The 25,637-nt window shown below is 65.8% G+C and overlaps 8 protein-coding genes across 8 annotated transcripts in view; 1 reads left to right on the top strand and 7 right to left on the bottom strand.

Moving 5' to 3' along the window:
- Positions 1-834: 834 nt before the first annotated feature.
- On the bottom strand, positions 835-1,661 carry EMIHUDRAFT_207044 (hypothetical protein; the record flags this gene model as incomplete). The annotated part of the gene is made up of 2 exons (XM_005776381.1): positions 835-875; positions 1,166-1,661. 2 exons carry the CDS (start codon positions 1,659-1,661, stop codon positions 835-837), a joined length of 537 nt encoding a protein of 178 aa, XP_005776438.1.
- A 230-nt stretch (positions 1,662-1,891) lies between these two features.
- On the top strand, positions 1,892-2,640 carry EMIHUDRAFT_435515 (hypothetical protein). Its single transcript, XM_005776382.1, has one exon. It carries the CDS (start codon positions 2,012-2,014, stop codon positions 2,477-2,479), a length of 468 nt encoding a protein of 155 aa, XP_005776439.1. The 5' UTR covers positions 1,892-2,011; the 3' UTR covers positions 2,480-2,640.
- A 1,316-nt stretch (positions 2,641-3,956) lies between these two features.
- On the bottom strand, positions 3,957-4,193 carry EMIHUDRAFT_65056 (hypothetical protein; the record flags this gene model as incomplete). Its single annotated transcript, XM_005776383.1, has 1 exon — positions 3,957-4,193. A coding segment is annotated over one exon (237 nt), but the record flags the coding sequence as incomplete, so codon positions are not given.
- Positions 4,194-7,883: 3,690 nt separating this feature from the next.
- Positions 7,884-8,688, bottom strand: EMIHUDRAFT_207048 (hypothetical protein; the record flags this gene model as incomplete). Its single annotated transcript, XM_005776384.1, has 3 exons — positions 7,884-7,892; positions 8,038-8,202; positions 8,278-8,688. 3 exons carry the CDS (start codon positions 8,686-8,688, stop codon positions 7,884-7,886), a joined length of 585 nt encoding a protein of 194 aa, XP_005776441.1.
- A 9,179-nt stretch (positions 8,689-17,867) lies between these two features.
- On the bottom strand, positions 17,868-19,685 carry EMIHUDRAFT_435516 (hypothetical protein). Its single transcript, XM_005776385.1, has 4 exons — positions 19,347-19,685; positions 18,774-19,277; positions 18,271-18,695; positions 17,868-18,060 (listed from the first exon to the last, which is right to left on the bottom strand). Exons 1-4 carry the CDS (start codon positions 19,668-19,670, stop codon positions 17,994-17,996), a joined length of 1,320 nt encoding a protein of 439 aa, XP_005776442.1. The 5' UTR covers positions 19,671-19,685; the 3' UTR covers positions 17,868-17,993.
- A 1,051-nt stretch (positions 19,686-20,736) lies between these two features.
- EMIHUDRAFT_207054 (hypothetical protein) lies at positions 20,737-21,808 on the bottom strand (the record flags this gene model as incomplete). Its single annotated transcript, XM_005776386.1, has 5 exons — positions 20,737-20,823; positions 20,892-20,970; positions 21,076-21,349; positions 21,522-21,600; positions 21,644-21,808. 5 exons carry the CDS (start codon positions 21,806-21,808, stop codon positions 20,737-20,739), a joined length of 684 nt encoding a protein of 227 aa, XP_005776443.1.
- Positions 21,809-21,852: 44 nt separating this feature from the next.
- EMIHUDRAFT_207055 (hypothetical protein) lies at positions 21,853-22,314 on the bottom strand (the record flags this gene model as incomplete). The annotated part of the gene is made up of 2 exons (XM_005776387.1): positions 21,853-22,176; positions 22,264-22,314. 2 exons carry the CDS (start codon positions 22,312-22,314, stop codon positions 21,853-21,855), a joined length of 375 nt encoding a protein of 124 aa, XP_005776444.1.
- A 1,990-nt stretch (positions 22,315-24,304) lies between these two features.
- The window catches only part of EMIHUDRAFT_207056 (hypothetical protein), a gene marked incomplete at both ends in the record, with an annotated part of 3,051 nt that continues 1,718 nt past the window's right edge, over positions 24,305-25,637 (bottom strand). Inside the window, one exon of the mRNA XM_005776388.1 lies at positions 24,305-25,585. Within this exon, the coding sequence (XP_005776445.1) occupies positions 24,305-25,585 (1,281 nt within the window). The remainder of the gene's footprint in view (positions 25,586-25,637) is intronic.

The raw sequence follows: 25,637 nt of genomic DNA on the forward strand, positions 1-25,637 counted from the left end.
TGGGACTCTTGCGTGGAGAGTGACTCGGCGAGAGCCGCGGCTGCCGACCTCTCCCTCCCCTCCCTCCCCAGGTGGCGAGTTCTCCGCCGTGGTCTCCGAGAAGGGGGCCGCTGCAGCGGCGCAGGACCCGGAGCTGCGCGCACGGGCTGTGCGCGAGGCGCTCGCCGCCACCGCCGACGCTGACCGGGAGCGCGAGCGGCGGCGGGTGCGGGAGCGGCACCAGCTGCAAAAGCAGAAGCGCAAGGCGGCGGTGGCGGAGGCGGACGGGCTCGATGCGCAAGGCGCCGCCTCCGAGATGTTTTCTCGACCCTTCCCGACCCTTCCTAGACGCAGTCGCGAGGCGTGCAGACAGCCCCTCACCACCTGGGCTCGTCTTCCCATGATGCAGGACGGCCGAAACAATCGGGCGGCGTGGCTGTGCTCGGCTCGCCTGAGGGCGACGAGGAGGGCGGCAGCGAGGGCGGCGAGGGCGGCGAGGGCGGCGACAGCGATGCGGGGGGCGCGGAGGCGCCGCCGCGCGCCGAGCGCCGTCGCGTCAAGCGGGCGCGGGTGTCGGCCCAGGGCGTGCGGAACGACGAGGAGCGCGCAGAGGATCTGCTGGCGAGGTTGCTGCCTCAGTGAGCGATATGGACTCCCTGACGAGCGCTCCTGCGCGGCGAGCGAGGTGCCAAGACGGGCAGCCAGGGGCACGGGCCCCAGGGCCACACCCGCCCGACCGTGTGGCCGCGTGCGTGACGGCGTGAGACGCACATGAGAGTTCCTCTTTTGTTCGCGCGAGTCATTAGTCGTCGAGCTCTCTCGCACTCCGGTTCGGAAAACAGCCCCATCGGGCTGTTAAAAAGTGTGGTCAAATAATACAATTTGCGCCACACGCTCTGCGCACACACTGACAGCAGAGACGAGAGAGAGCAGGGCATCGAGAGCCAGGGTGTACGGTGCTCGACCATTAGAGATTAGTCTGTCTCAAGGCATTTGAGCTCAACCTAGGTGGCTCGGCGGAGCGGCGGTGGACACGCGCCGCGAACCCGATCGAAGGAGCGTTTCTGCGCGAGGGTTCTGTTTGAGTTGTCTTCCGCGCTGCTGCGCCGCGAGAGGGTGGACGGGGTGGTGGAGGGCGAGGGAGGCGTCCTCCCTCTGTGCGAAAGCATCCGCAGCTCGGCCTCACCGCGACAGAGGAGCTCCTCTACGCTGCGGCCCGATCCTGACCCACTGTCGACGGCGATGGAGCAGTAGGTGGCCACCGCATCGCGCAGATCCCAACGGCAGGTGGGGCACGATGGGCAACGAGCGAGCCAGCGCGTGAGGCACTCCCGATGCGCTTTGTGCAGCCCCCCACAGGGCATACACCCGACGCTCTGGCCGACCTCATAGCCCTCCAGGCAGATTGGGCAGGCGGCGCGGGCGCGCTTCAGCGCCGCCGCCGCGTCAGCCGACAGGGTGGCGTGCGGAATGCGTGAGTCGTCAAAGCGGAAGGAGCGCACTGAAAAGAGGTGCTCGTGAGCCGAGCGGACAGAGAACGAGTCCTGCCGATGCAGAGATATGTCGCCGCTCCAGAGGTCGTGGCGGACAGAGAAGGAGTCCTGCAGAGACGCGTCGCACCAGATGTCGTGGCTGTGCCGTGTGCAGCGGCGGAGCAATGGCGGCCGCTGCCCGGACGACATCAATGCTGCCCGGGAAGGAGAACGTCGGCGAACGTCCAGCCGCCCCGGGGCGGAGCGCGGTGCTCCAGTCGTAGGGGCCAGCTGCCGTCGATGCCTCCTTCCTCTCGATTCCTCGCACGCGCGAATTCTTTTTGCCCGCAACTAACGCCCACCCTGAGTACCCTAGGAAGACCGCTCGGACTTCAAACGACCCCGGAAAATTCTTTTTCTGCTGTCCTACCTTACGGCGCGGAGAGAGCCCCCCCCCGCAAGACTATTCCTACCCGGTAGAGGACCTGGGTTGTTCGAGGCCTCGCCGCGTCGTGTGCCTGTACCTAGGTACCTCGCCAGGGCGCCGCGAACGCGTTCTAATGCGCGAGCTCAGCCAACTGGAGACGGCGCAGCTCCCGCTGCAGGGCTGGCTCGCCATGCGGGTGCCAAGCATGGCGTGGCTCACGACGCGCGGAAGCTGCTCGTTTACGCTCGATTGCCCTGTTGATGAATGTGCACAGATTCTACGCGCGGCTGTCGCCGAGATGACTACCGACCCGAAGCCATACAACTCATGGATGGAGGTGCAGCCAGCGACGGGGCGTACGCTGACTCTCTACACGGTGACGAAGCTCGGCTGGCTCGACCCGACTCTCCTCTCACTCTCTGCAGGGCCTTCGGGCGGCACAAAAGTTAGCGCCGTCGGATGGTCGGCAGGGCTCCTCCCACTCACGGTGCCGGCCGCGCCACTGCTAAACGCGCTCCTCTTCTGGGTACCTTTCTCGGGCGTGTCCTCTATTCGTGTTGGACAGCTCCGGAGGCACTGCGAGGCCGCCGCCGCTTCGTGAGCTCCGGTGCGTCGCGTGGCGAGGTTGGGAGGTGATGAGACAGAGGTCGGATGTGTGTGTGTGGTAGTGGAGCGTGTGGGGTGCGCCCCACTATCTCCATCGCTCTCGCGTCTGAGTTTTGACCGTTTACTTTACCTTTACAACCTTACTTTACACTCAAATGCACCGCGCATCATTTCTGGACGAATAACACTCCTCTACGTCTTTATCACCCCAGAACGCTCGCGATGTCATCAATCCGCTGCGAGATCAGGGCGTAGACGCCGATGGCTTTGGCCTGCTTCACGACCCGTCGTCGCCACCGCCGGGCCCACCGAGCCCACCGGAAGGCGGCAACAGCCCGCAACAGTCTCGCGGCCAGCGCCGTCGCGCGCCAGAGGCAGAGGCACGCGACGAAAAGGAGAGGGACGGCCTCAGACCGCAGCAGGATCTGGGCCGCGGGGCCCCGCCGCGCAGCCAGAACGCCTCGCGCGAAGCATCGAGCGCACGGCGCGGACGCATCGCTCAGGCGCGCCACCGCCGCCGTCGCCGCCCCGCTCGCGCGTGCACGTGCCGCGTGCGCAGCGACCGCGTCGTGCAGCGCCGACGCTGCCGCCTGCTCCGCCACGTCCGCGGGCGTGTCGCCGACGCTTCCCTCGCCGGCCGAGCCCTCTCGTGCCTCCCTCCTCCGGCGCAGAGCAGCGCCCGCTTCGTCGGCGCCAACGCACCGCGTCATCGCCCCGCCCACGTCTGCGGAGGAGCGGTCGCCGCCGAGAAGCGCGACGCCCTCGCAGAGAAAGTCCGCGGCGAGTGCGCAAGAGGGGCCGCGCAGCACGCCGCAGCGGAGGGCGGGGCTGCGTGCCGCTGGCGCTCCCTCGGCGGCGCACGCGATGCGCAGCCGCATAGTGAAGGACCTCGGCAGCCGGTGGTTGGCCAATGCGAAGGGGCCCCCGTGGCGTGCCCGGGCCAGGTCCTCCCTTGTGCAGACCATCGGCAGGCGCGGCAGCGAAGCGGCGGCCTCCTCTATCAGCGTGGCGGCGGAGTGCGGCGGCGGCAGCGGCACCGCCGATGGCGCCCCGCCCCGCATCTGCAAGAGGAGTAGCCGAGGGTACGGAGAGTCGTCTCCCTGCTGCGCGGCTCCTACTGCCTTCGCGAGCTCAGCCTGGGACTCGGCGTCGATGGCGACAACGCGCGCCGCGCCTTGGAGTGCTTTCGCGGCAGCGGCCACTTCTCGCGCCGCCCGCTTGCAACGCTCGAGAGATGCACGTCGGGAGTCGGAGAGATGCACAAAGAGGATCACTGGCATCGCTGCGGGCGACAGAAGCTCGGCCGCGTTGAAGGGAGACGCCTCGGCAACGGGTGAGAGGCACCCAAAGGCTGGTCTCCCTGTCCGGCCGACGGCGACCCAGCGGACCCCGCGGGACGGCGCCCCTAAGTTCCGTGCCAACCGCGACCATTTGCCGCCCGGTCCACCCCCGCCAAGCACCGCATCCGCTGCCCGCTGCGCGTCGTAGACACGCCGCGCGTCCTCGTCTTTGAGTGTTGAGTAGGCGGTGTTGAGGCTTGCGAGGCGGTCGTTTGCCGCCGCCGTCTCGCCCACCTTGTCCGGATGAGCTTCTCGTGCGTGAGCTCGATATGCGCGCTTGATCTCGGCGAGGCTGGCGTCCGGGCTTACTCCGAGCACCGCGTAGTGATCTGCGAGCGGCGCGGGCGCTCGTCGACGCGGTGGCGGCATAGCTCGAGCGTGTCGCTCGTGTGGCGAAGGCGGCACGGTGGTGGAAGCGGCGGCCGTACACACACGAGCAGCCACCGCCAGGGCAGTTGCCGCGGTACGCGTCGGTCAAATTCTTTTTTGAGATTTTGCAAAAACGCCTTCGCTCGTGCGTGACGTCATCATCTGTCTAGCGTCCACCCATACCGCGTTGGTGTCCAGTCCGAGCCTGGCTGTTCTTCACCTTACTACCTACCTACCTACGCCTTGTGCGTTGCAAGCGCGGCCCCCCTCGTGGCCGCCCGGCGCGTGTCGACGCGATCACCCCGGCGCGGGAATGTCGAAGGTGTCGAATGCCGGACGATCTGCATCTGGCCGGAGCGCGGAGGAACCTACGACGTAGCACGTACGTCGTACGATCGAGTAATACGAGCCACGACCTACGTGTGTGACGTGTGGGGATTTTGCGGAGCGGGCAGCGGGGCAGCGGGCCCCGCACAGGGGAGTCCACATGAGGCCAGAACTCCACGTCTGAAATACACCCGAGTATATGTCTCTGATACTTTACCGGCAGCACGGACATGCGGGCGGGCGAAAGTACGCACCACTGCCGTCCTTGGTTGCGACGATCAAGGAGTGCACCGCCTGCTGCCGCCGGTCGCCCCCTCCAAACAGCGGCACGTTTGGCGCCGTTATGTGATGCACGGCCGCCCCTCGAAAGAGGCCCTGCACCTCTGCCGCCGAGAGGCTCCAGAGCGGGTCTCGGCCTGCGCCATCAAGCTCGGGGCGGTGCTCGCTGCACCGGAGGAGGACGCGCGCGCCCGGCGCCAGCAGAGAGACGAGCTTCTCCGTGTGAGCCGCCCGCCGCCCGCCCTTCGGGGGCGTGCGCGCCATCTCCTCGTCGAGCACTGCGGCGTCAGAGGGGAGGGGACGGGTTGGACAAAGGGCCAGGGGCGGGCGCTGTTTGTAAGAGCAGCGGCGGCGGCGGCGGCGGCTCGCTGCACCTCGCTCAAACGCACCGGCGTTGTGCGGCCCAAAAGCGCCATCGGCAACGTGGTCGCAGATATAAAGGGTGATCCGGTGCGGCTCCCGCGCTTGCCGGAAGGGCAGCGGCGCTGTGAGGTGCGCGACCTTGTCTGCCTGCATGAACCACGGCGGACGGTACTGCGTGGTCACGACGTCGTCAAACTCGACTCCCAAGTCGAAGAACGCGGCCAGCAGGCTATCGTGCTCGTCTCCGGGAACAGTGGCGACGACCTGGCCGCCACTCACAGAGATCATGTCTTGCAGGAGCAATGCCATCCGCGCGTCGCGCAGGTGTGGAATCAGGAGGCGAAGCCGGGACACCGAACCCTCAGAAGGCTCATCGCCAGCGTCGAGCCAAGTAGTCAGATCTGTCCCAGCTGGGTGCGTCAATTCCAAGCTGCCGCCGCAAGGAGGGCAGCACTCCATGTCTGCGAACGAGGTTGCGGAGGCGAGCGGGCGTACAGCAGCCGCAAGAAAGACGCGCGGACTATGGTGAACTAGTGTGGGACCTGCGGCGGTACCCGTCTCTGTTGTTCGGGCAGTGAGAGACGCAGGATCTGCACGCCAAAGTGGGCCACTCCGCATTTGCATTTTGGTTTTGGGTTGTCGGAGATCATCCATCACGCATCAGCTCTCATGTCTCATCACAGTCAGTCACGTCAGTCAAAGCAGTCGTGGCACGTGGAGCAGTCGCTGATGGCAACGGCGCCGCCACACGCTCCGGACGACCCCGACACACCGACACACCACGCACAATGGGAGGCTATCGCGCACGATCGGGCATCGCGCCGCAAACAACTCGCCGCACAGATGGGGGGGAGGCAGAATCCCACACACACCGGAGCAGCACAGACACCTTACACGTCAGCGCTCGCTCGATGTGGCCGGCGCTCTCCCCTCGGTCCTATCTCGCCTTTTCAACGGCGGCGTGCGGCCACGCGCCGCGCCGAGCCGGTCTCGGCGGGAGACCTCGGAGCCGCACGCGATGCGGGCATGCGCGATGGCTCCGTTGGCTCCGTGCCTAAGGCAGATCGATTAGGGTGTGAGCCGGGCAGCCACCGTTTCTGTACCCGCTCGATCACGTGCAGGCCGTCGGAGGCCGCGCTGGATGGCCCAGGGCCGGCGGCGGTGAAGGCGTCCGTCGATGAAGGGATGTCGTCGAGGGAGCCATCGTCCTCCGCGGCTGGTGCACCGGTCCAGTTGTCGGAGTTCGAGATCGCAGTCGACTTGGAGAGATGATCGGCCCGTTGACGAACTCACGGAATGTGAACCCTCCAAGCGAGTTCCGAACCGGGAGCCAAAAGGTCCCGGCTCGAACCGCGAACCGGTTCGACCACCGCCGCTGGCGGTTCTTGCAAAGGCATCAAAGGCAGTGCTTGATATAACGTAAAATAGTGCGAGCGCGCGAGATATTCACCCGACCCACCGTGCCCTCGCGAAAGAGATCTCGCGCCGCGCGCGCTCGCACACGCCGCCCGAGAGCACTCCCACCCCCGCCGCCTCGCAAGCTCACAGGTTGATTTGAGGAGAAGCAGCTGGGGGAGGTCAAAGCGGGAGAAGGCGGCACGGCGGCGGCGGCGCGGCCCCCCCCCACCCCCACGCCTCCGGGTCGTGCGTACCGCCTCCGGGCGCGAGTGTCCCCCCAGCGTCTGCTCCGGCAGTCGCTCCGGTAATCAGGCCGAGAGTACCAGGGAGGAGGGGAGAAGAGCCCAGGGTGGGGAGAGGAGAAGAGCCCAGGGAGGGGGGAGGAGAAGAGCCCAAGACGGCCTCCCTCTCCCTCCCCTCCCACCGGGCCTCCCTCTCCCTCTCCTCCCACCGGGCCTCCCTCTCCCCCTCCTCCCGCCAAGCACCGACAGTCTCGAGGGGCCAGCCGCTGGAAGGGGCAAGCCAGCGGCACGAGGGCTTCAGCCACACAGCTACCAAGGGAACGCGACCCACACAAAGCACCAAAGTTAGGCATACCCCCCGGCGCAGTGTCCCCCGCTATGTGTCGCCGTTTGTCGGGGCACGCTATCCTGTGCAGTCAGGGCAAGTGGGGGCGGGGTGGACAGCCCAGCGCAGATGCACTGGGATCTCTCTGCCCAGTCCGGGGGTGCGTCGAACCTTCCATCACCCTGTCGGAAGCGGCGTGCCGGTGGAGGCACGTCCGGGTTTTGGAAGTAAAGATATATTACTTTTTGATCTCTCCGCATATGGTGTACTTATGGAGTATCGACGAGTAAGCCACCAACGTGTACTGTGTTATACCATTTCGCCGTTTTCTTTTCTATTTTCTTTTCACGAGCTGCTCGCTCGTGTTTTTCCGTCAAATTTCAGACTAGCTCCGTGGCGACGGCGGTGGTGGGGATGAGGATGGCGGCGGAGTGGGCGGTCCGGTCTCCTCCTCCTCCTCCCCCTCCTCCTCCGCCGCCGCCGCCGCGATTGCCGCCTCTATGTCCGCATGCATGCTCCGCCAGCGCGACGAGGCTCGCAAGTGCGGCCCAAGTAGACGGAACGACGCCAAGTGATGGATGAGCGCCGCGGGGACGAGCACGGCGGATGCTCCGGCGGCCCCCACCGCCTCTCGGAGCGTCCGCACGCAGCGTTGCGCTACCGGCTCCTCCTCCGGCAGGCCGCGTTCCGCCAAGTCGAGCAGTGGGACGGCCGCGCGGAGCGGCAGCACGACAGAGCGTGCGCGTGCGCGCGCCCCTACTCGCCCTGCCAAACACAGGGTAGGGTGCGGTGGCGGCGTCGTGAGAGCGCCGCTCCGGAGTCGTGCGAGGTCGAGGGTTGGGAGGCCGCTCAGCAGAGAGTAGGTCGAGCCTGCTGGACGGCCTCCCTCGGACGAGACGAAGGAGAGGACCAGCAGGCTGCGGCGGCTGCGCGATTTGTTGGCGCCGCCGCGGTGCCAGAGCCTCGAGTCCATGAGGAGCGCGTCGCCGGTGCGCAGGAGGGCGAGCTCGGTCGGTCGGTCGCGCAGAACGGCCGGGAAGTCGGACTTTGGCTGCAGCGAGAGCAGGCTGTGCTCCTCGCGGCCGTGCGTGCGTGGCCAAACCTGAGTCGGCCCCATCTCGGCCGTGATGTCCTGGAGTGCCACAAAGACCGAGACGAGGCGGCCGATGGCGACGTCGGCCGCTGCGCCCTGGTAGGACGTGTCGCAGTGAGTGGGCTGCGCCTCCGCGCCCGGATCGGAGCTGATGACGGACAGCTCACACAGATTTGCCGCCGCTCCAACAGCCGCCTGCAACGACTCGCCCAGCGCCTGCGCCACCTCACACAGGACCTGTGTCACTGCCGGCGCCAGCGAGAGCTTGAGGTCTCTGCGGTAGAGCGGCGTCCGGATCTCTCCAAAAAGATCATGCTGAGCGTCGAGGTCCAGGTCGAGCACACGTGCGAGCGCCTCGTCTGCGTGAGCTCTGAGCCGCTCGCAGGAGGCCGCCAGCGCAGCTCCGCGACCGTAGGCAAAGCCATCGCGCTCGAGGGTGGCGGATAGGCTGCTGGCTGGTGCCTCCATATATGTAGTGCGCAGGCGTAGAACGAGCGGCGGCCTGGTTGGCTTCCACGTTCGCGTTCCCGCGACGTAGAGGCAAGCAGCCCGGCGTTTGTTTCAGGGTTCGACATTTTTGGCTGGTAAGGTATGGTCGGGTCACGGCCAAAAGGGTGGGGGGGTATGGTCCTGGCCGCCGGAGGCGGCCTCCTCGAGGGGTGGGGGGGTATGGTCAGGCTGGCGGCCCTCTCCAGGGGTATGGTCATGCTGCTGGTCTGCACCACACCGGCAACGCTTTCGGCACGTTTTGTGGGCGAGCGGGACGCATCCTGGCACTATCTGGCCCATCTATGACAGTGACGAACTATGAGCCTTTCCTGAACATTAAGGTCTGCTGGCGCCGCGGTCAGCTCGATCCGGGAGCGATCGACCAGACGACCATCCGTTACGTCCGTTACACCCTCGGGAGGGGGGGTATGGTCCTGCCGGCCAGAGGCCATGTCCTGCGCGGGTGGGGGGGTATGGTCGCGGCGCCAGATCCGTGACCCTACCATACCTTACCAGCCAAAAACGTCGAACCCAGACTGTGGGTTCGGGAGACTGCGCTAGGATAGGGTACTTCACGCGCGCTAGGGACTAGAGAGGCACGCTGGCGCACGGACGGGGGCGGGCGCGCGAGCCGCCATCTTGGACTGTGAGGCGAGTATTTGCAACCGGGAGCTCGCCGCCGCCCCTACACCGCCGCGGCCGCCCTCCCGGTGGCAGATAATAGCCCAAGAGAAGTGGAAGCCTGTGTATGCTGGTCCTCTTTGAACGATCCGCGCGTGAAGGTAGGAAGCATAGGACCTTGTTGGCAGCAGCCAGCTTGTTGCGCTGCTTCGTTGCGATGAGCTGATTGGGATCGCAGAAGTGCATGCCAAGCACCGCCACGATCTTGAAGCAGAACACATCGCAACCGCATCGTCCGCACTGCCATCGGCATGCCGCGCCCGCCGCTTCGCCGCAGCCGCCTTAAGACACGCATAGCGGCAGCACAGGGACGGTGCGCGTACTTGAGCAGGAGTTGCGCGCCGCAAGTAGCGCACTGGCCCTGGGACAAGGCGATATATGGCGTCGTGCGCGGCATACGCGGCATACGTTGGTCGGGACGCGTCCAGGTATTTTTCGGGTAAACCTGGACTTTTACGGGTATACCCGGGTTTTACCCGGAGCTGGCCTTGTGTCGTCTAAGTTCATGGCCCCCGCGGCCATACAGCGTCTAAGTCCGAGCCCGGCTCCGTGCGGGGGCTAAGTTGAGCGCTCGCTCATCTGACACATGAGAGAAAAGGGTAGCGGGGCCGGGTGTATCTGTAAGCTGACACATCTCACATGAGAAATTGCGCTAAGCAGCAAAATATCGGGTATAATCTCTGCGCGAGGCGAATCTCACAAAAAGAAAACCCGCTAACCGGGTATGCCGGGGTGTAATGGCTAATGCCAAAACTCAAATGTGATATTGATGCCAATAAAAAACAAGGTTAAAAGCAATATGGAACACGCGATGGAACGTGAAGGACCACCTTAACTCCCACCGGTATATGCGGGCGGCGTTTCATCGTTCTCTCGCATTCGGCACGTCTGCGATCCACCGGGCAAACGCCCTCTCCGCGACGCGACAGCGGGGAGCAAACATCCTTCCCTCCGTGCCACGCGCCACGCCCACGCGAGAGGGATGGCGTAGTGAATTGAGCCAGCCGAGATGCCAGCCGCACGCCACCCAGAGCAGCGCGCGCAGACAGTCGCGAAGTGTTCTCAACGCGCTCTCGCAGAGCACCTGCCGGCGAGGGAGGGCGCTCCTCGACTTCAGACGGAGCAGGCCTGCGCCACTGCGGCGCACCTCGCCGGAATCGACCGAGATGGGCTCTGCGACCGCGATGCCCTGTGAGCAGAGAATGAGCGATCCCACCCAGGCCGCTCGCCGTGCGTGGGATCGATCCGTGGCGATGGACACGGAGGCGACGCCGCCGGCGGCGAGGTCCTCCACGACCGACGTGAAATTGGTGACCGTGTCGACGGCCCGGCAATCCACCAGCACCGGCACATCTGCGGCGCCGGCGCAGCTGGCTCTGGCTGCGGCCAGCTCGGCGGCGTCCGCACAGCCTGACGAGAGCAGCAATGCTGCCCGTGGACACCGCCGGCCTGCCGCAGCAGCACAGAGGAGCTCACGCCGAAGTGAACCGCCGAGCAGCAGGACAACTTGCGCTGGCGGCGGAGGGTCGGACGGTGGCCTGCAAAACACCTCGGACAGCATGCGAATCACACCCATTTCGACAGCGCTTGCTGGCCCAGCTTTTGGTCCGTGTGCCAAGTGTCGAGAGAGGAAAAAAGAATATGGGCCGTCCGCGGGCGCGCGGTGCGGCATGGCGTGTGCGTGTGCGCGACTGCAACGAAGGACCGCAGAGGACCATTGGGTTTGTACTATTAACAACGAAGGCGCTCTCAAAAAGAATATAAACAAAAGAACTCTCTCTCACAGCACACAGGCTCGACACAGGTGCGAACTGGCGCGAGAGGAAAAAGAATTTCGGCTAGAATTTAGCGTCGTGGACCGCTGGCGGACGGCGAATAGAGGTGAGCGCGCACACTATACACACGAGAGAGAGAGCACCAAAGTTGACGCAATGCAACGTGTATACTGTACTAGCGACCTATTCATCGGCGAACTTCAACGGCCTTCACCTCTCGCGGTGCCGCTCGACCGTCACGCGGGCCGCACTCGAGCTTGGGGACAGACGATGGTGCTTTCTACCATGGCGACTGGTTCCTCAACAACGCCGCTCGTCGGCGCCCACACGACGGCGTACTTCGCGCCTGGTACGATTGCGTCCACGCCGTCTCCCGGCCCGTTACTTATATGGGAGATGCTGGAAAAGCCAGAACTCACCAACCAGTTCAACGAGGGCTACATACATGACCGACCTGGCTGAGCCAAGGCCCCGGGGGGCGAAGACGAAATCAGCGAGGTCAAACTCTGGACCCCCCTCCGGGGTGGCTTGCCCGTCGGGGTCGGCCGCGCCGACACCGGACTCCGGAGGCAACCCCGGCTCGGTTGGAGACAAGTTCGCCTTTGGCATCATCGAAGAGCGCGCCCGCCTTGAACTGCAAACATGGGCTGCAAGCAACGTGGGTTCCGTGGTCAACGGGCATTCGACCACACCACCGGCCAGGGCTACGTCAAGTCGCAGCGGGGCCACTGTCATGATGGGATCTTCTCCACGAGACATTCGGGGTTTCGGCGGCGACTTCTCGCCGCCTGCAGTTGCAAAGTTCAACCGTCTCGCACGCAAGGCTCAGCGCTCGGGCGTTGACCGCACCGCCTACCCTCCCCACTCCCGCCTCTCGTTTGTGTCACACCACGCGGAACGCATCTCCATCGCTTGCTTCGGTGAAGGGGGTGAACCGCGCCATCCTCGATGCATCATCGCCGTGCAAAGCTCGCTTCCGAGCTCTCACGCCGCGCGTAGGGCCTTTAGGGGCCTAGAGACCCCCCCCCCCCCCCCCCCCCCTCTCCCTTTCCTCCCAGTAAGCTAAAAGTACGTACAACGTACACACGGCTGAAGGGCCGACTGCACGCTAAAGGCTACACGCTCGCACACCACTTGCTGAGTGGCTCTCCCAGGCGCTCAGCCCACGGCGGAGGCACGCCAGGCCCCGGGGAGTCGCCTAAGCGCCTAAGCGTCACTCGCCTAAGCGCCTAAGCGGCCTAAGCGGGGGTGCTTAGGGTGCTTAGGCGCTTAGGCGGCCCTTGCGAGCGTGGCGGCGTGGTGATATCGTAACACAAGTGACTCCGATGACGGAGGGGGCAAAGCCGTTATGAAGAGCGCGAGAGCGATCGCCAAGAGGGCCCAGACTCTGAGCAGCAGCCCGCCTGGTCATGCGGCCCACTTGCCGACGTGCGTCCAGCTTCCACTATAGGACGAACGTCGAAGTTTGCTCTCCGACGTCGTGCCGAGCGAAACCTTTTCCTTCGAAGCTCAGCGACGTAGCCGGACGAGCGGTCCGGAATAGGGCAGCCCTAGAGAGCACCTTGAGGCCGTTCAATAGAGCCCGTGTTATAGTCGAGGGTCGATCGCCGGCCGGCGCAGTGCTGCTCTGACCGCTCCGCCGGGCCGCCTCCGGGCCGCCGCCGGGGAGACGTGCACAGGCACATAGGCAAGTTGGCATTTTCATATATGAACTTCAAAATAACATTGGCTAATCTAATCCTACTCATCACAACTCGCCAGGAACACCCCCACACTATAGGGTCATTGTGTAGCCCTGCTTAGAAGGAAAAGGTTTTGTGCAAGGTCCGTATGGCTCACCGTGTAGTCGGCCTGAGAGAGATGGGCGCTGCCGCGCATATGCGGGCCCCGTCCCAGCGTGCCGCACGAGAGCGTCTCGGTCAGACGCACAGCGAGCCGAATGCTCCCCAGAGACCGTCGCCGGCTTGCGTGATCAGTGGGCCGACAGTGTCTCGCGTGCAGTCGTCGAGGACAGAGGCGGCGTCCTGCAGCGCGGGTGGGAGGGCGGCGCGGCGCTTGAGGGCGGCGGACGCTCCGATGGCGACAGGGGTGGTCTGAGTCGGGCGGCGGTGGTGGTGGTGACGAGCAAGGACGGGCTCTGCGGTGGTGCAGCAGACGGAGGCGCCTGGATGCCCAGAAAGATGCAGACGTTGGTCTCGTCCTTGCAGTTCCAGACATAGTTGAAAAAGACCGGGACTGCGCCTGCGGAAGGCGGAGAGCGCTTCAGCCAGCAGAGCGCGAGGGCACGCGGTTGGGAACCGCACCGGCATAGTCGCCGATGATGGTCGGGAGGTCGCATGGCAGCTCGTCGGTCGCCCGTGGCTCGGCCTGTAGGAAGGCTGCAGGTACCTCTGGGGCAGCCGCCGCGACCTGCTCCGCAAATTCGGCCGGCTTGGACGGCTCGAGCTCGGACGTCTCGACCGGCGCGCCGGACACGACGGCGAGGAGGCCGACAAAAGATGAGAACAGCACCGCGTCGCAGGCGATCAGCTTCGGCGGGAAACCCATGCCGACCAAGGTGGTAAGGAAGGGGTGGGCCCGCCGCCAAATTATGTCACGTTTCAAAAGAATTTACAAAAAGCAGGGAGCGCCAGTCCCGTGCCCAGTGTCGTGCGAGAAAAAAATCGAACAGCCCGCCCCTCTACAGCAGAAACTCCTCTCCTTAAAATCCCTGTGTGGTGGCGGCGTGCCATCCTCCCATTCCAGATGTTGTGTCAAATAGTCTCTTTCAAACTGACGCGGGCCCAGTACCTCGATGAGGGAGAGATTTTAGAAAACCAACAAGAAATCACGACTCTCACAGTGATTTGGGCTCGGCAGCTTGTCAGCCCTCAGCCGAAGCTGCGCTGGGGCTTCTTTCTTCGATGAGGTGACTTGGACCACCAAAAGCTGGCTGGGGCTGCAGAAGCAGCGCATCTCAGTCGTTCTTCACACGGCCATCGCAGAGCAGATTGTGAATGAGCTTGCCTGCGGCGAGGGCGGTCGAGTGCACGGAGCTAAGTGCCTCGCCGTCCTCGCAAGGAGTCGCTTAGGCGGCTCCCGTGGTGTACCTGTGTTAGTGCCAGTGCGCGCCAGTCCCGTGCCCCGTGTCGTGCGAGGGAATTTTGTTGCAAAATTCATTCTTTCAGCAGACTGGCTCGGACTGGCACTACGAAAGGCAAGAGAGATTGTTGGTTTTCAAAAAATCTCTCTCTGAAAAGCTAAGGCACAGGCAACAAGCAAAAGAATTTTACAATCAAACTCCCTCTCACGACACTAGGCACGGGAATTCTCGCACTGCTGGACACGTTTCTCGTTGGCGTCCGTTATATTCACACGTCGTCCTCCGACGAGTCGGCGTCGGAGTCTGGGGGGGTGGGAGGGTCGGGGCGCACCCGCTCGCGGTCCTTGGTCGCCTTGCCGCCCGCTCCGCCGCCGTCGCCGCCGCCACCGCCGCCTCCCGGTGGGGGGTCCTCCCCGTCGGGTGCGACGGGCTGGGCGGATTCAGCCTCGAGCCGCTCGAGCCGCTTGCGAAGCACTCGTAGCTCCTCGGCCGAGTCCACAGGAGCGGGAGGCGCGGCTGGGGCCCCGTCGGTGCCCCCGCCAGCCCCCGAGGGAGGGGGCTCCGGCCCAGAGCCATCCTTTGCCTCTGCGGGCCGTACGCCTTCGTCAGCGTCGGAAGCGCGCTTTGGCGCGGATTTGCCCATATCGTTGGGCGCACGGAGGGAAGGAGAGGTGGGCTCCTGCCCGAGAAGGTCGCGGGACCTGCGCAGAGCTCGCTCTGCGTGATGCCGCTCGAGCTTGGGCGTGCACGCAAGGGGTCACGCGCAAGCAAGAGCAAACAACTGGGAAGTTCACAGCTGAGCTTACCCAAAGAACGCCGTTCTCACCCATATAACCTTCGCGTGGGGGTGCCGCGTCCACGACCACGTCCTGTTTTTGTCACCTGTGATCACGTGGCCCTCCGCCTGAAGTTTCTAGTTTGTAATATTGTAAAATTAATATTTGCGATTTGGCTTTTGTCTAACTCTTTATTTATTTATTTAACACTGGACACCTGTGTTGCTGTGTTAGTTAGTGCCAGTGTGCTCGCCAGCCGCCAGTCGCACAGTCCCGTGCCCAGTGTTGTCTGTTGTGAGGGAGAAAAGGAATTTGGCAATGGCATGGCGGCGCCTCAGCTCAACCCAGCCTCTCAGGACCAAACACCGCGCACAGGGGCAGGAAGAGAAACACGGCCTGCACTGCGTTGAGCCCAACCGCGGCCGTCACCAAGTGGGAGAGCGAGAGCAGAAAGGGGAACTCGCACCCAAACATGAAGAGCAGCGAGCCGCAGGTGGTGAGCGCGCCGCCGAGCCTATTCGCAGCAGTCGCAGTTTGGGTGCCAGTGCGCACTTCGAGGCGGACAGGGGCGATGCGGCGCACAATGTGGGCCCCATGTGCACGGCTGCAAACGCGACGCGCTCCTCGCGGGTGGGGCTCTTGCCGGCGCGGCTCGGCGGCGCGGCGCGGTACGCCGTGGCGAGGTGTAGCGCGTAGTCAAAGGAGAAGCCGGCCATCACCGCGACGCCGCACATCTCTCGAATCCCGAGCTCGACGCCTACTCGCAGCGACACGGGGGCGACGCGTCGAGTGCGGAGGCGCCGTCCGGGGTGTGCGACGGGCGGGGAGCGGCATCTCTCGTCACCGCAGAGCTGAGCGGCGCCCAGCACGGAGCCGATGACGCCGGCGACGGTGGCGGTGGCGAGGGAGGCGAGGGCGAGTGAGCGAGTCGCAACGGCGACGATCACATAGCACAGCGCGAACGCTGCGGCGAGCGAGCTGCTGAGCGCGTGGAAGAGCCGCGGGTAGAGCGACGCCACGGCGAAGGCGGAGACGAGCACGCGGCCGGTCTCCTTGCGCGATGCCTCCTGGTACACGATCGGGAAGGCGCGGCGGAGCGGTGGCGGCGCGTCCGCGAGCAAACGGCTGAGCACGGTGTCCCACAGCGCGCGCAGCTCGAGCCAATCGAGCCAAGTGGCTTGCGGGTACGAATAGGTGGTGAGGAAGGGCAGGCACAGGAACGCCAGCTCCGAGTCGATGAAACCCACTTGGGAACGGTACGGGGCGCCCCGCGACGAAGCGAGCCAAGAGTGGATTGCAACTGTGAAATTGCCGCGGTGGCCACTAGGCAGGCCTGTCACAGGCGGCGATGGGTCGAACAAGGGCGCATCACGAACCGAAGCGTCGCCGCCGTCGCCGCCGCCGCTGCCGCCGCTGCCGCCGCGGCCAGCGCCGCCGTCGGCCACGCTGTCAGCCCCGCTGGGTCCGGCGCCGCCGCCCGCACCGCTGCCACCGTCGTCTTTTGTGAGGCCCGTCGTGTTGGTGGAGTGGCGCCTCGCCCTCTCTCGCTGCTGCCGCGCCTTTTCCTCCTTTTGGGCCGCAACCTCGACGTTGTGTCGTCGCCACGCCTCGAGAAAGAAGAGCGGCGCGCCCTCCCGCACGAGCGTCGGCGGTCGGCAGAGCCGCAGCTCGCACGGCTCACGCGGCAGAGCAGCGGAGAGTCCGAGGAGCGCGCGCTGAGTGTCCGCGTCGGACAGATCAAATCCGGCGTCCAACACGGGACGGCCGCGCTGCGTGTCAATCGCAAAGCGCGAAGTCTCATCGGAGCGGTCGATGGCGGCGAGGCCGAATACCACGCAACCCGGCAGCGCGGTTGTCCGGAGGCTGCCGCCGTGCGCCGCCGCGCGCACCTTGTCGTCATCCTCTAGCGCGGCGGCGGCGCGACTGAACATGTGGTCGGGGAGAAGCATGCTCTCCTGCGTTCGTGGCAGCTGCAGCCGCGCCGCCTGCCGCCAAAGCAACGCCGAAACGCCTCCGAGCACCGCGATGAGCCCAACGGCGAGAGGCTTCAACTTGAGCCCGGCGCTGCCAGGCCGGGCGAGGGGCAGCCGCAGCTGCCGCGAAGCGTTGAGCTGGCGCGCGTATGACTCAAACCAACGGCGTACGATCGGCCGCCCTCCTGGGGTCAGCTCGCCGGCGCCCCGGTCGCCGGCTGCCTGATCCTCGACGGGGCTGAGCTGCTCCTCGACATCCTACAGGCGCAACACGCTCGCGCTGGGGTGGGAAGAGCGTAGCCCGCACCCTGCCTCTCCCGCGGAGCGCTCGCCTCGGCGCTGCTGACGCGGCGGAGGGGCGCGTGGCCGTGCCGGACTCGCACCGTCAGCTCGCTCGAGCACAGCCACGAGAGAGCGCAGGACACGGCGGCGGCGGCGGCCTGCCTGGGCGGGTGGCGCTCGTGGAGGATGACGAGGCAGGGCCAGAGGGTGAGGGTGAGCGCGTAGTCGATGGCGACAGACAAGCCGGCAAAGATGCCGAGCGAAGAGACCACCGGCAGCGGGGTCAGCGCGAGGGCCCAAAAGCTGAGCGCGGTCGTGAGCGAGGTCGTCAGCAGCGCGGGGCCTGCCCTCGCCAGCGCGGCCTCGACGTGCTCCGCCTCGGAGCGCGGCTCGCGCTGTCGCCGCCCGCCCGGCGGCGGTGTCCCCTTGCGGTCCTCACCCCCTCCCCCGCTGCTCTCGCCGCCAGCCTCCTCGCCCCCTCCCCCTGCGTCCGCACCCTCGTCTGGCGCAGGGGCAAACCGCTCGAGCTGCCACGCCGACATGAAGACGAAGAGGTCGTCCGCGCCGATGCCGACGAGCACGAAGAAGGCGAGCGTTGAGATGGCCGCCGTCATTGGCACGAAGAGCGCGTACAGAAGCCACGAGATCGGGAGCGCGGCGAGGATCTGCCAGATGCCGAGGGTCGCGAGCCAGCGCGAGCGGAGATGCAGCGCCATCAGCACCCACACGAAGAGCACGGAGCCCGCCGACCACAGCACTGCCTGGTCGGCGAGCGATACCGCCTGCAGCCGCATGCAGAGTCGCGAGCCGTGATGTGGGCGGGGTCCTGAGCTCCTCGCCTGGCTGTGGTGTGGCTGTGGTGTGGCCGTGGTGTGTGTGTGTGCGTGCACGTGTGCGTGCACGTGTGTGTGGGGGGGGGGGGGCGGGGGGGGCGTGCGAACGTGCGAGCGTTGTGGGTGTGGTTATGTGTGGATGTGGATGTGGGGATTTGCCTCGGAGCGGGAAAGCTCCATCGATCCGAGGTAGTCAGCCTGTTCATGGCAAGGCAACGTGAGGCGCGCGCGGCCGTGCGGTCGTATGCGCATCGAGTTAAAGGGCGGAGGGGCGGAGGGGCGGAGGGGCGGAGGGGCGCGAAGAGTCGCGGGGGCCCGAGGCGCGCGAGAGGAGAAGAGGAGCCGAGGAGCCACCGGGCCGCGACCTGCAGAGCGTGTGGCAGTGCCGCGTGGCCTCGCCAGAGAGACGAGATGGGCGAGGGCGGCCGTAGTGCGAGGCCGGCCGCGAGCGACTGCGCGAAGCGCCTCTCGAGGTCGTTGCGGAGCTGCAGCTGCAGCGAGCGCGCCTCGTCGTCGTTTGGCGCGATGCCGCCCCCGATGTAGCTGAGCAGCCGCGGGTCGAGCGGCTCGCCAAAGGAGGTCACCTGAGAGGGGCGGCGCGGAAAGGTGTGCGGGGAGAGGGCCGCGCCACATGGGGGGCCGCGGTGCCTCCGTGCGCGCGCCGAGGAGGCTTGCGACACGTGGCCGCGCGTTGCGGCGCTCGCGTCGACGAGCGGAGAGAGTTGCTCGCGCACGGTCCGGGCCACGGGGTCGCTGGGGCTGCTGGCGTTGGCGCTGGCCGTGCCGCCGGTGGCGGCGAGCTCGAGCAGCTGCGCGGCGCGCGCCTCGACGTACTCTTGCGGAAGGAGCGGGCAGCTGCGCGTGTGGCTGCCTCGCTCGAAGCCGGCCGAGGTGGCGAGGAGCAGCTCTCGGCTCACGGAGGGCGGAGGCTCGACGACGCGCGCAAAGGGCGAGACGCGGCGCAGCCAGCGCAGCTGCTTCTCGATAGCGAGGACCAGCTGCCAGTTGACGTAAAAGAAGGCGGTCGGCGATGTGAGCTGCAGCGAGCAAGAGCGGCCGGACATACTCGAGCGCGAGGCGAGGCCGGGGATCGGCAGCGCGCCGTCGTAGCAGAGCAGGTCGTAGCCGTCGGTGCCGAGGAGCACGTTGTCGACCTCACAGATGGCCTGCGGGCGCGCGATTGGATCAGAGAGGGGAGCGTGGCATGCGCAGGGAGGCGTGCGCGGGCGGCGAGCCTGCAGCCGCTCCGGCGTCAGCAGCGGCTCACCTCCAGCTGAATAGACGAGCACCACGGCGCTGTCGAGCGAGGAGAGGACGGTGCGAGGGCGTGCGCGGCTACCAGCCGCCCAGGCGTCCGCAGCCTTGAGTGCGGCGTTGGCGAGGTCCATCTCGTCAACGGCTGGCGCTCCTCGTACGAGGAGTTCGAACGCGCCATAATTTTGAAAGTGCGTGCGGCCAAGCAGCAGGAGCAGGCCGCCGCTGACCCACGCCGAGGCGAAGAGAAGGGAGGCGAGCGCGCAGGCGTGGCGGACCAGGAAGCCGCTGTAAGCTTTCAGCATTCTTCGACCGCCGCGCAGCAGGCGCCGTCCCCTTCAGGAGGTCAGACCGACCAAGTGTGTGTGTGTGTGTGTGTGTGTGTGTGTGACGTGAGGCGCATGCGCCCAGGATGGGAGGGGGCATGCGTAACGACACTGCTAGAGATGCCTTTCGGGGCCCAGAGACAAAACTTCTGATGCCATGCGTGACCTAGTAGTGTCCCCAGCTATGGGCGTGTCCACGTTGGAGCCACAGGTGTGGTGTGGACGCGAGAATAGCTCCGCCGTTCATGGAGGCAACCGATGCGAGTCGACTGGTGTGTGTCGTCGTGGTTTCGTATCAAGAATACTCACTCACTCACGACCAAGTGACTGGGACACATCAAGTGCCGGAGTCCCAGTAGGTACCCAGTGAGCCGCCCACTGGGTCGATATGGGCCCCAATGGGCGAGGCGGCTCGCCCCCACTGGGCCCCCGCCCCCTCCCCAGTGTGCAGCTCGCTCGGTCTCCCCAGTCCCCACTGGGCAGGTCTCGGTCTCCCCACTGAGGGAGAAGAGACTCCCACTGAGCCCCCCACTGGGAAGCTCCTTCTTACCACAACCGAGTCTCTCGGGGAACAACGAGCTTCCCACGCACACTGAGTCTCTCAAGAAGGAGCTTCCCAGTGGGGGGCTCAGTGGGAGTCTCTTCTCCCTCTCAGAGCTCAGTGGGGAGATCGAGAGCTGCCCAGTGGGGAGACCGAGAGCTGCACACTGGGGAGGGGGCGGGGGCCCAGTGGGGGCGAGCCGCGACCCACTGGGTGGCCCCACTGGGGCCGCGGGCGGTCTCCCCAGTGGCAGTGGTGGAACCTACAACCTTGCTTGCAGTCGTATACGCTACACCTCCAGTACTTGCACCGGCACTTGATGTGTCCCAGTCACTTGGTCGGTCTGACCTTCCTAAGGGTTACCCGGTAGGGGAGAGAAGGCGTTGCGCATATTTCATGCTGGTCGTAGTCAGGCGTATACACCTTCCTTCTAATTAGTAATTTTTCCCGCCCGATCAAGGCACGGCCAAAGAGCCGTCACCGGTGCAGGACCACGTCCGCCTTTCACGTGACCTCCGCCGCCCCCCTGAGCTTGCGCCGCTTGCTGCTCTCCTCCGCCTCGCGCGGCGCAAGCGCGAGCGGCGTCTGGGCCTAAAAAAGTAAACATAAGGTCGGACGAACGAAATCACAAGCGGCGCGTCTGCGCCTGGGCGACAAACCTGTGCGCGAGGGCGCAGCGGCGGCGCCCCCTCGCCCTCGCCCTCTCCGCGCGTCTCCTCGGCTAGCTCGCCAAAGACGCTCGTGCAGGGCGGCGAGAAGGAGGTTGGCCCTACGGGCGCCGCCCCCGCCGCGCCGCCCTCAGCCGCCGCGTCACCCGCCGCCGCCTCGCCGATCTGCGCCGACAGCCAGCCGGCCGCCGCGTCGACCGAACCGACCAGCTGCGCGTCGAATGCGTGGCCTTCGACCCGACTCGCAGCGAGCAGCAGGCGAGGCACGTGGTGCGACAAGCTCGCGAGGATCGACGCTGCGTGCGTCCCCGCCGGCGGCGGCTGGCCGAGCACGAGGCAGGCGTCGGCGCGCGGCAGCTGCGTGCGTAGGCCATCCTCCAAGCCGCGGCACGGAGCCGGGTCGTCCGTGCACGCGAGGGCGGGGACGATGTGGTTGAGCTCGTGGCTGCCTAGACAGGTACGGCGCCCGCCTTGAGAAAGAAAGCCGCCGAGACGACACGACGCGGCTGAGCGCGTGGCTGCAGCTGCTGCAGCGCAGCTCGGCCGCCCTCGCGCCGTCGTGCGCCGCGTCTGCGACTGCGCCGAGCCGAGCCGGGTCCGCCGGCGCGCGGCAGACACAACAGTGCGCCAGCCGGACGGAGCCGTGCAAGTGGCTGACGCGGCGCACGCCGGCGGCGCTCTCGAGCCCGTCGACGTTCGCCTGATGAATGAAGCATGGATCCTCATGAATGCTCAACACGAACGGCGCTCTCGATCCCGTCGTAGTTTGCCGAGTAGGCGTGCAGCAGTGAGCCGCGCCTCTCGAGCTGCGCGAGCAGCTTGTGGCACGTCGTCGGCACACACTCTCTCCGGCGCAGCTCGTGCAGCAAATCGTACAGCGGCGCGGGGTTCGCCACAAAGCTGCTCATCTCGAAGAGCCTGTCATGATCAGCAGTCGTTAATTCTCGACTGATTAATTGATGACAAAGCTGCTCATCTCGAAGAGCCTCTCCGGCGTCGCGAGGCCGTGCCGCGCCGCGACGCGCTCAAAGAGGTTGGGCGAGCCGTCCACCGGCCGCGCGCCAGCGGGGCTCGGAAAGCATGGGAAGCCGGACGACTCTGACGCGTCCGCGCCGACCAGGACAAGCACGGCAGACGCACCGGCGAGGATTCGCGCGGCGTCGGTGGCGGTGGTGTCGCCTGCCGAGGCGGGCCGGGACCGTGGCCGGCAGAGCGAGCGGCACTCGGCCACCAGGTACGCAACCCGCAGCCAGCGCTCCTCCTCGCTCTCGCTGGCCTCGCTCGCGAGGCAGAGGCCGAGATCCGCGAGCACGTCCTCCGGGCTCTCGCGCCGGGCGCGGCGGCCCGAGATCCAGGCGCTCACCGCGGCAGGCAGGACGTGCGACGCGCGGCTCGAGCTCGTTGGCCATTCCATATTGTTTTCTTTTTTTGAGTAAGTGCTATTTAATCGAGGCTGTCGCCGCCTCGGAGGGCCTGGTGCTCGTGCGCTGCGCCTGGGCTTGCTCAACTGGGTGTTCACAGCCTTGTTATTGAGAAGAAAATACCTGGTATGGCGCTGTGCGCTGCCGCTGGTCTGTGTACTGTGAGAGGTTCACACAAAAACACAACCCCGGCCCCAAGACGCACAAGCTCAGACAGTCGAGAAAGGGATAGACAGCAACGACAGTCAGAAGTCAGCGCTGGGTCCCAGGGCGAATGCGATGACGGCCTCTAGTGTGAGCTCTAGCTATAGTGAGCTCATCGCTACTATATGCAGCGAGTTAGGAGCCGACCGACCCTCGCGTCCGGTGCTCACCGACGGCCGAGCGGGCCACCCGCCCACGCGCCGCCTACGCGCAGCGCGTGCGCCGCAAACTCGCCCGCCGACAGCGCCGGCCAGACGCCATCGGCCGTCGCGAGAGGCCAGGGCCCGGCTGTCGCCGCGGGGCCCCCACGAACACCACGCGTCGGATGCGGTACCGAGCGAACTCGCGCGCAAAGTGCACGCCCCACGCCCGCCGCAGCGTCGTAGCGAAGTAGGACCGCGCCTCCCAGCCGCTCGAAGCTTTGAGCCGTTCTTAAATTTTGGGTATTGGTGATGCCACAAGAGACAAGGGTTGGGCGTGCTCCTCACTCCCTTCGTTGCGTTCCTTTGGCATGGAACGTTTCATGTAACCTGTGCTGAGGCTTGCTCCGCCTCCGAGGAGCCTACAGACCGTAATCACAGGCCGTCTGAGCACCTCACAGGCCAATGCACGAGCGAGGGGGCGTCGGTGGAGTCCTCTTCACAGCTGCATGCCTTTCCTCCTTTAGGTGCTTCTAAGTATGTTCCGATTCCTATGTCCGAGACTGCTGAGTGAGTACACTGCGCCTGCTTGCTTTCTCTTTTGTGCTCGGCGTCTGATCTCGGTTGTCGGTATTGCCGTTTTGCCGTTTTGCCGTTTTGCCGTTCATCTCGTTCCTTATTATACTATATTCGACGTCTTGCTCATATGCGTTTTTCCGGGACCGGGGGTGGGTTCCGATTCGTTTCCGATTCGTTTTCCAGTTCCCCCTCCCTGACGAAATTCTTGCCCCCTCTCCTTGCCGTACATACACAGAGTGCAAGTGGTCTCACGACTCACGTCTCAGCCCCCACAGTACCGTGTCGCCTTTCTGGCTGTTTCATCGTGACTCCCGCTCGTTCGTGTATCGTGAGACGGTGAGAGGCAGACGAGACTCGTCTGTCGGGACTCGAGTGCGTGGGTCGCGGGTCGCGCTGTGTCGTCCGCACGTCGTCTTCGACTCGCGCGATAGCACCGTCCTCTACCGTAACGAACGGAGCCATAGACAGATGCGTCATGGAGGAGCACCTCAAGGCAGGTATCTGAGTCGTTAATATGAAACATCTGCTGACAAGACGTCAAGCGAAGCCAGGCCAATATCAGAAAACTGGCCAGCCTGTCTCCGGCGGACACCTGGGCTCCATGGCGCACGTCGACATATTTTGGTGCCGGCTGCGGCACCAGCTGCATTAATGTCCGAGCGTGGCTCATATTCTTGCGGAGGCAGACCGCCTTGGCAAGCAACAAAGAATGGCACGTCGTACCCCAAAGTGAGCTCTCCGTCTTGACGATGCTCGGCTCGAGGAAGGCGCGCCACGCCACGGCTGGTGGAGGTGCGTGGTGGGGCTTATGTGCACCCACCGAAAAAGTGATCAACCCGCCACGACTGCAGCACGCGGCCGCTCGTCACATCTCCGCGTTTGAGCCACCGCGGAGCGTGCATAACGCGCGCCGCGTCGACATGATGCACGTACATTCACATACATATGCACACTAGATGCTAAGGTCCGACCTGTGGGCACACTGGCCTGCGCTCGGCACCGGGCACCGTCTCGGTATACAAAATGCGCCTGCGGGCGGACCCTCACAGCTCACAGATCACTAGATGCGGTAGCCGCCGTCGTCCACGACGCCCGAGCCCCGCGAGAACGGGTTGTTGGACGGATCGGAGCCGGATCTCTCGGCTGGCGTCTCGAGCATCCTCCTGCCCCCCTTGCCGCGCGGATGCTGGGGCGCCGGCGCGTCGATGGGCACGCCGAGCACGCTGGAGAGCTCGTGCGCACGGCCGAGGGGCGGCATGCCGGCGTCCACGCGCTCCTTGTCGGCGCAGAGGCAGAGGAAGATCGTGTCGATTGCCATGTTGTAGACGCCAAAGAAGACGAGCGCGACGGCGAAGGCGGCGAAGAAGATGCACACCGCGGGCGCGAGCGGCGAGTAGAGCGCGGAATCGTACGGCGGCGCCTGCACGAGGATGCGCCAGCCGAGGAACGCGCAGCCCGCCGCGACGAGCAGCTTGCCCAGAAAGAGGAAGGCGGCGGCGACGAAGCGGAGCGAGGCGGCACCGGCGAGGTTGGTGGTGAGCAGGCGGACCGCCTCGGCCGCAGAGGGGCAGAAGGAGCGCTTGGAGCGCATCATCTGGGCGTACGCGTAGCGCGAGAGCGCCTCGAGGCTCTTTTCGACGCACTTGAGGCAGCAGCTGATGCAGCAGAGGCACATCGCCGCGAGGCGGTTCGAGCCGTTGCAGCCGCACGCGTCCAAGCCGCGCGAGACGCGCTGGTAAAACGTGCGCTTGAGCAGGAAGAAGGCGATGCGGATGAGCTTGAGCGTGGTGATGAGCAGCGAGCCGGCGGCGATCGAGCCGGCGTGGTACCGCAGCGCGTGCCAAAGGCCGAGGGCGACGGCGGAGCCGCCGCAGCAGCGCGTCGCGCTGCGGTCGGTGTTGCGGTGCAGGTACCACTTGGTCACCGCGCCGCCGACCGCCGCGTGCTGCGTGTGACGCACAAAGACGACGAGCCAGATGGAGACGACGATGGCGACGAGCAGCAAGTACTCGGTGCGCGAGTCGAGGTAGAGGGAGCCAAAGCCGGGCCTGCCGGGGCGAAGCGTGGGCGAGGAGGGCATGCCGTCAGAGGGGGCAAGGCGCGCGAGGAGGGCATGGGGTGATGCCGTCAGAGGGGGCAAGGCGAGTCTAGCTGCAGGGGAGAGCTGCGAACGCCTGCCGTAGGCGATCTCGCCGCAGGAGGCCAGCAGCAGCAGCAGCATCCCGCCGCCGCAGAGGGCGCCGATGGCAAGGCTGGCGCTTGCGAGCGGCAGAATCAGCAACGCTGGCAGCTGCCCGACCGCGAGGGCGGCGACCGCGAGCGCCCGCGCTGCGAGCTGGATCTGCGACAACAAAGGGTGGGGTGGGTGGGTGGGTGGGTGGGTGGGGTCCCAC

Source organism: Emiliania huxleyi (genome assembly GCF_000372725.1).
Source record: "Emiliania huxleyi CCMP1516 unplaced genomic scaffold EMIHUscaffold_28, whole genome shotgun sequence".
In the NCBI taxonomy this organism is placed as follows: Eukaryota; Haptophyta; order Isochrysidales; family Noelaerhabdaceae; genus Emiliania; species Emiliania huxleyi.

Bases quoted from the DNA above. Each gene is read 5' to 3' on its own strand.
- EMIHUDRAFT_435515 (XM_005776382.1), top strand. From the start codon at position 2,012: ATGCGCGAGCTCAGCCAACTGGAGACGGCGCAGCTCCCGCTGCAGGGC.
- EMIHUDRAFT_435516 (XM_005776385.1), bottom strand. From the start codon at position 19,670: ATGCTGAAAGCTTACAGCGGCTTCCTGGTCCGCCACGCCTGCGCGCTC. The intron at 18,696-18,773 runs GCGCGCGCACGG...CGCCCCTCTCAG, and splicing joins ACGTGTCGCAAGCCTCCTCG to GTGACCTCCTTTGGCGAGCC. The intron at 18,061-18,270 runs GCAAATCCCCAC...ATGCGGCTGCAG, and splicing joins TGGAGCTTTCCCGCTCCGAG to GCGGTATCGCTCGCCGACCA.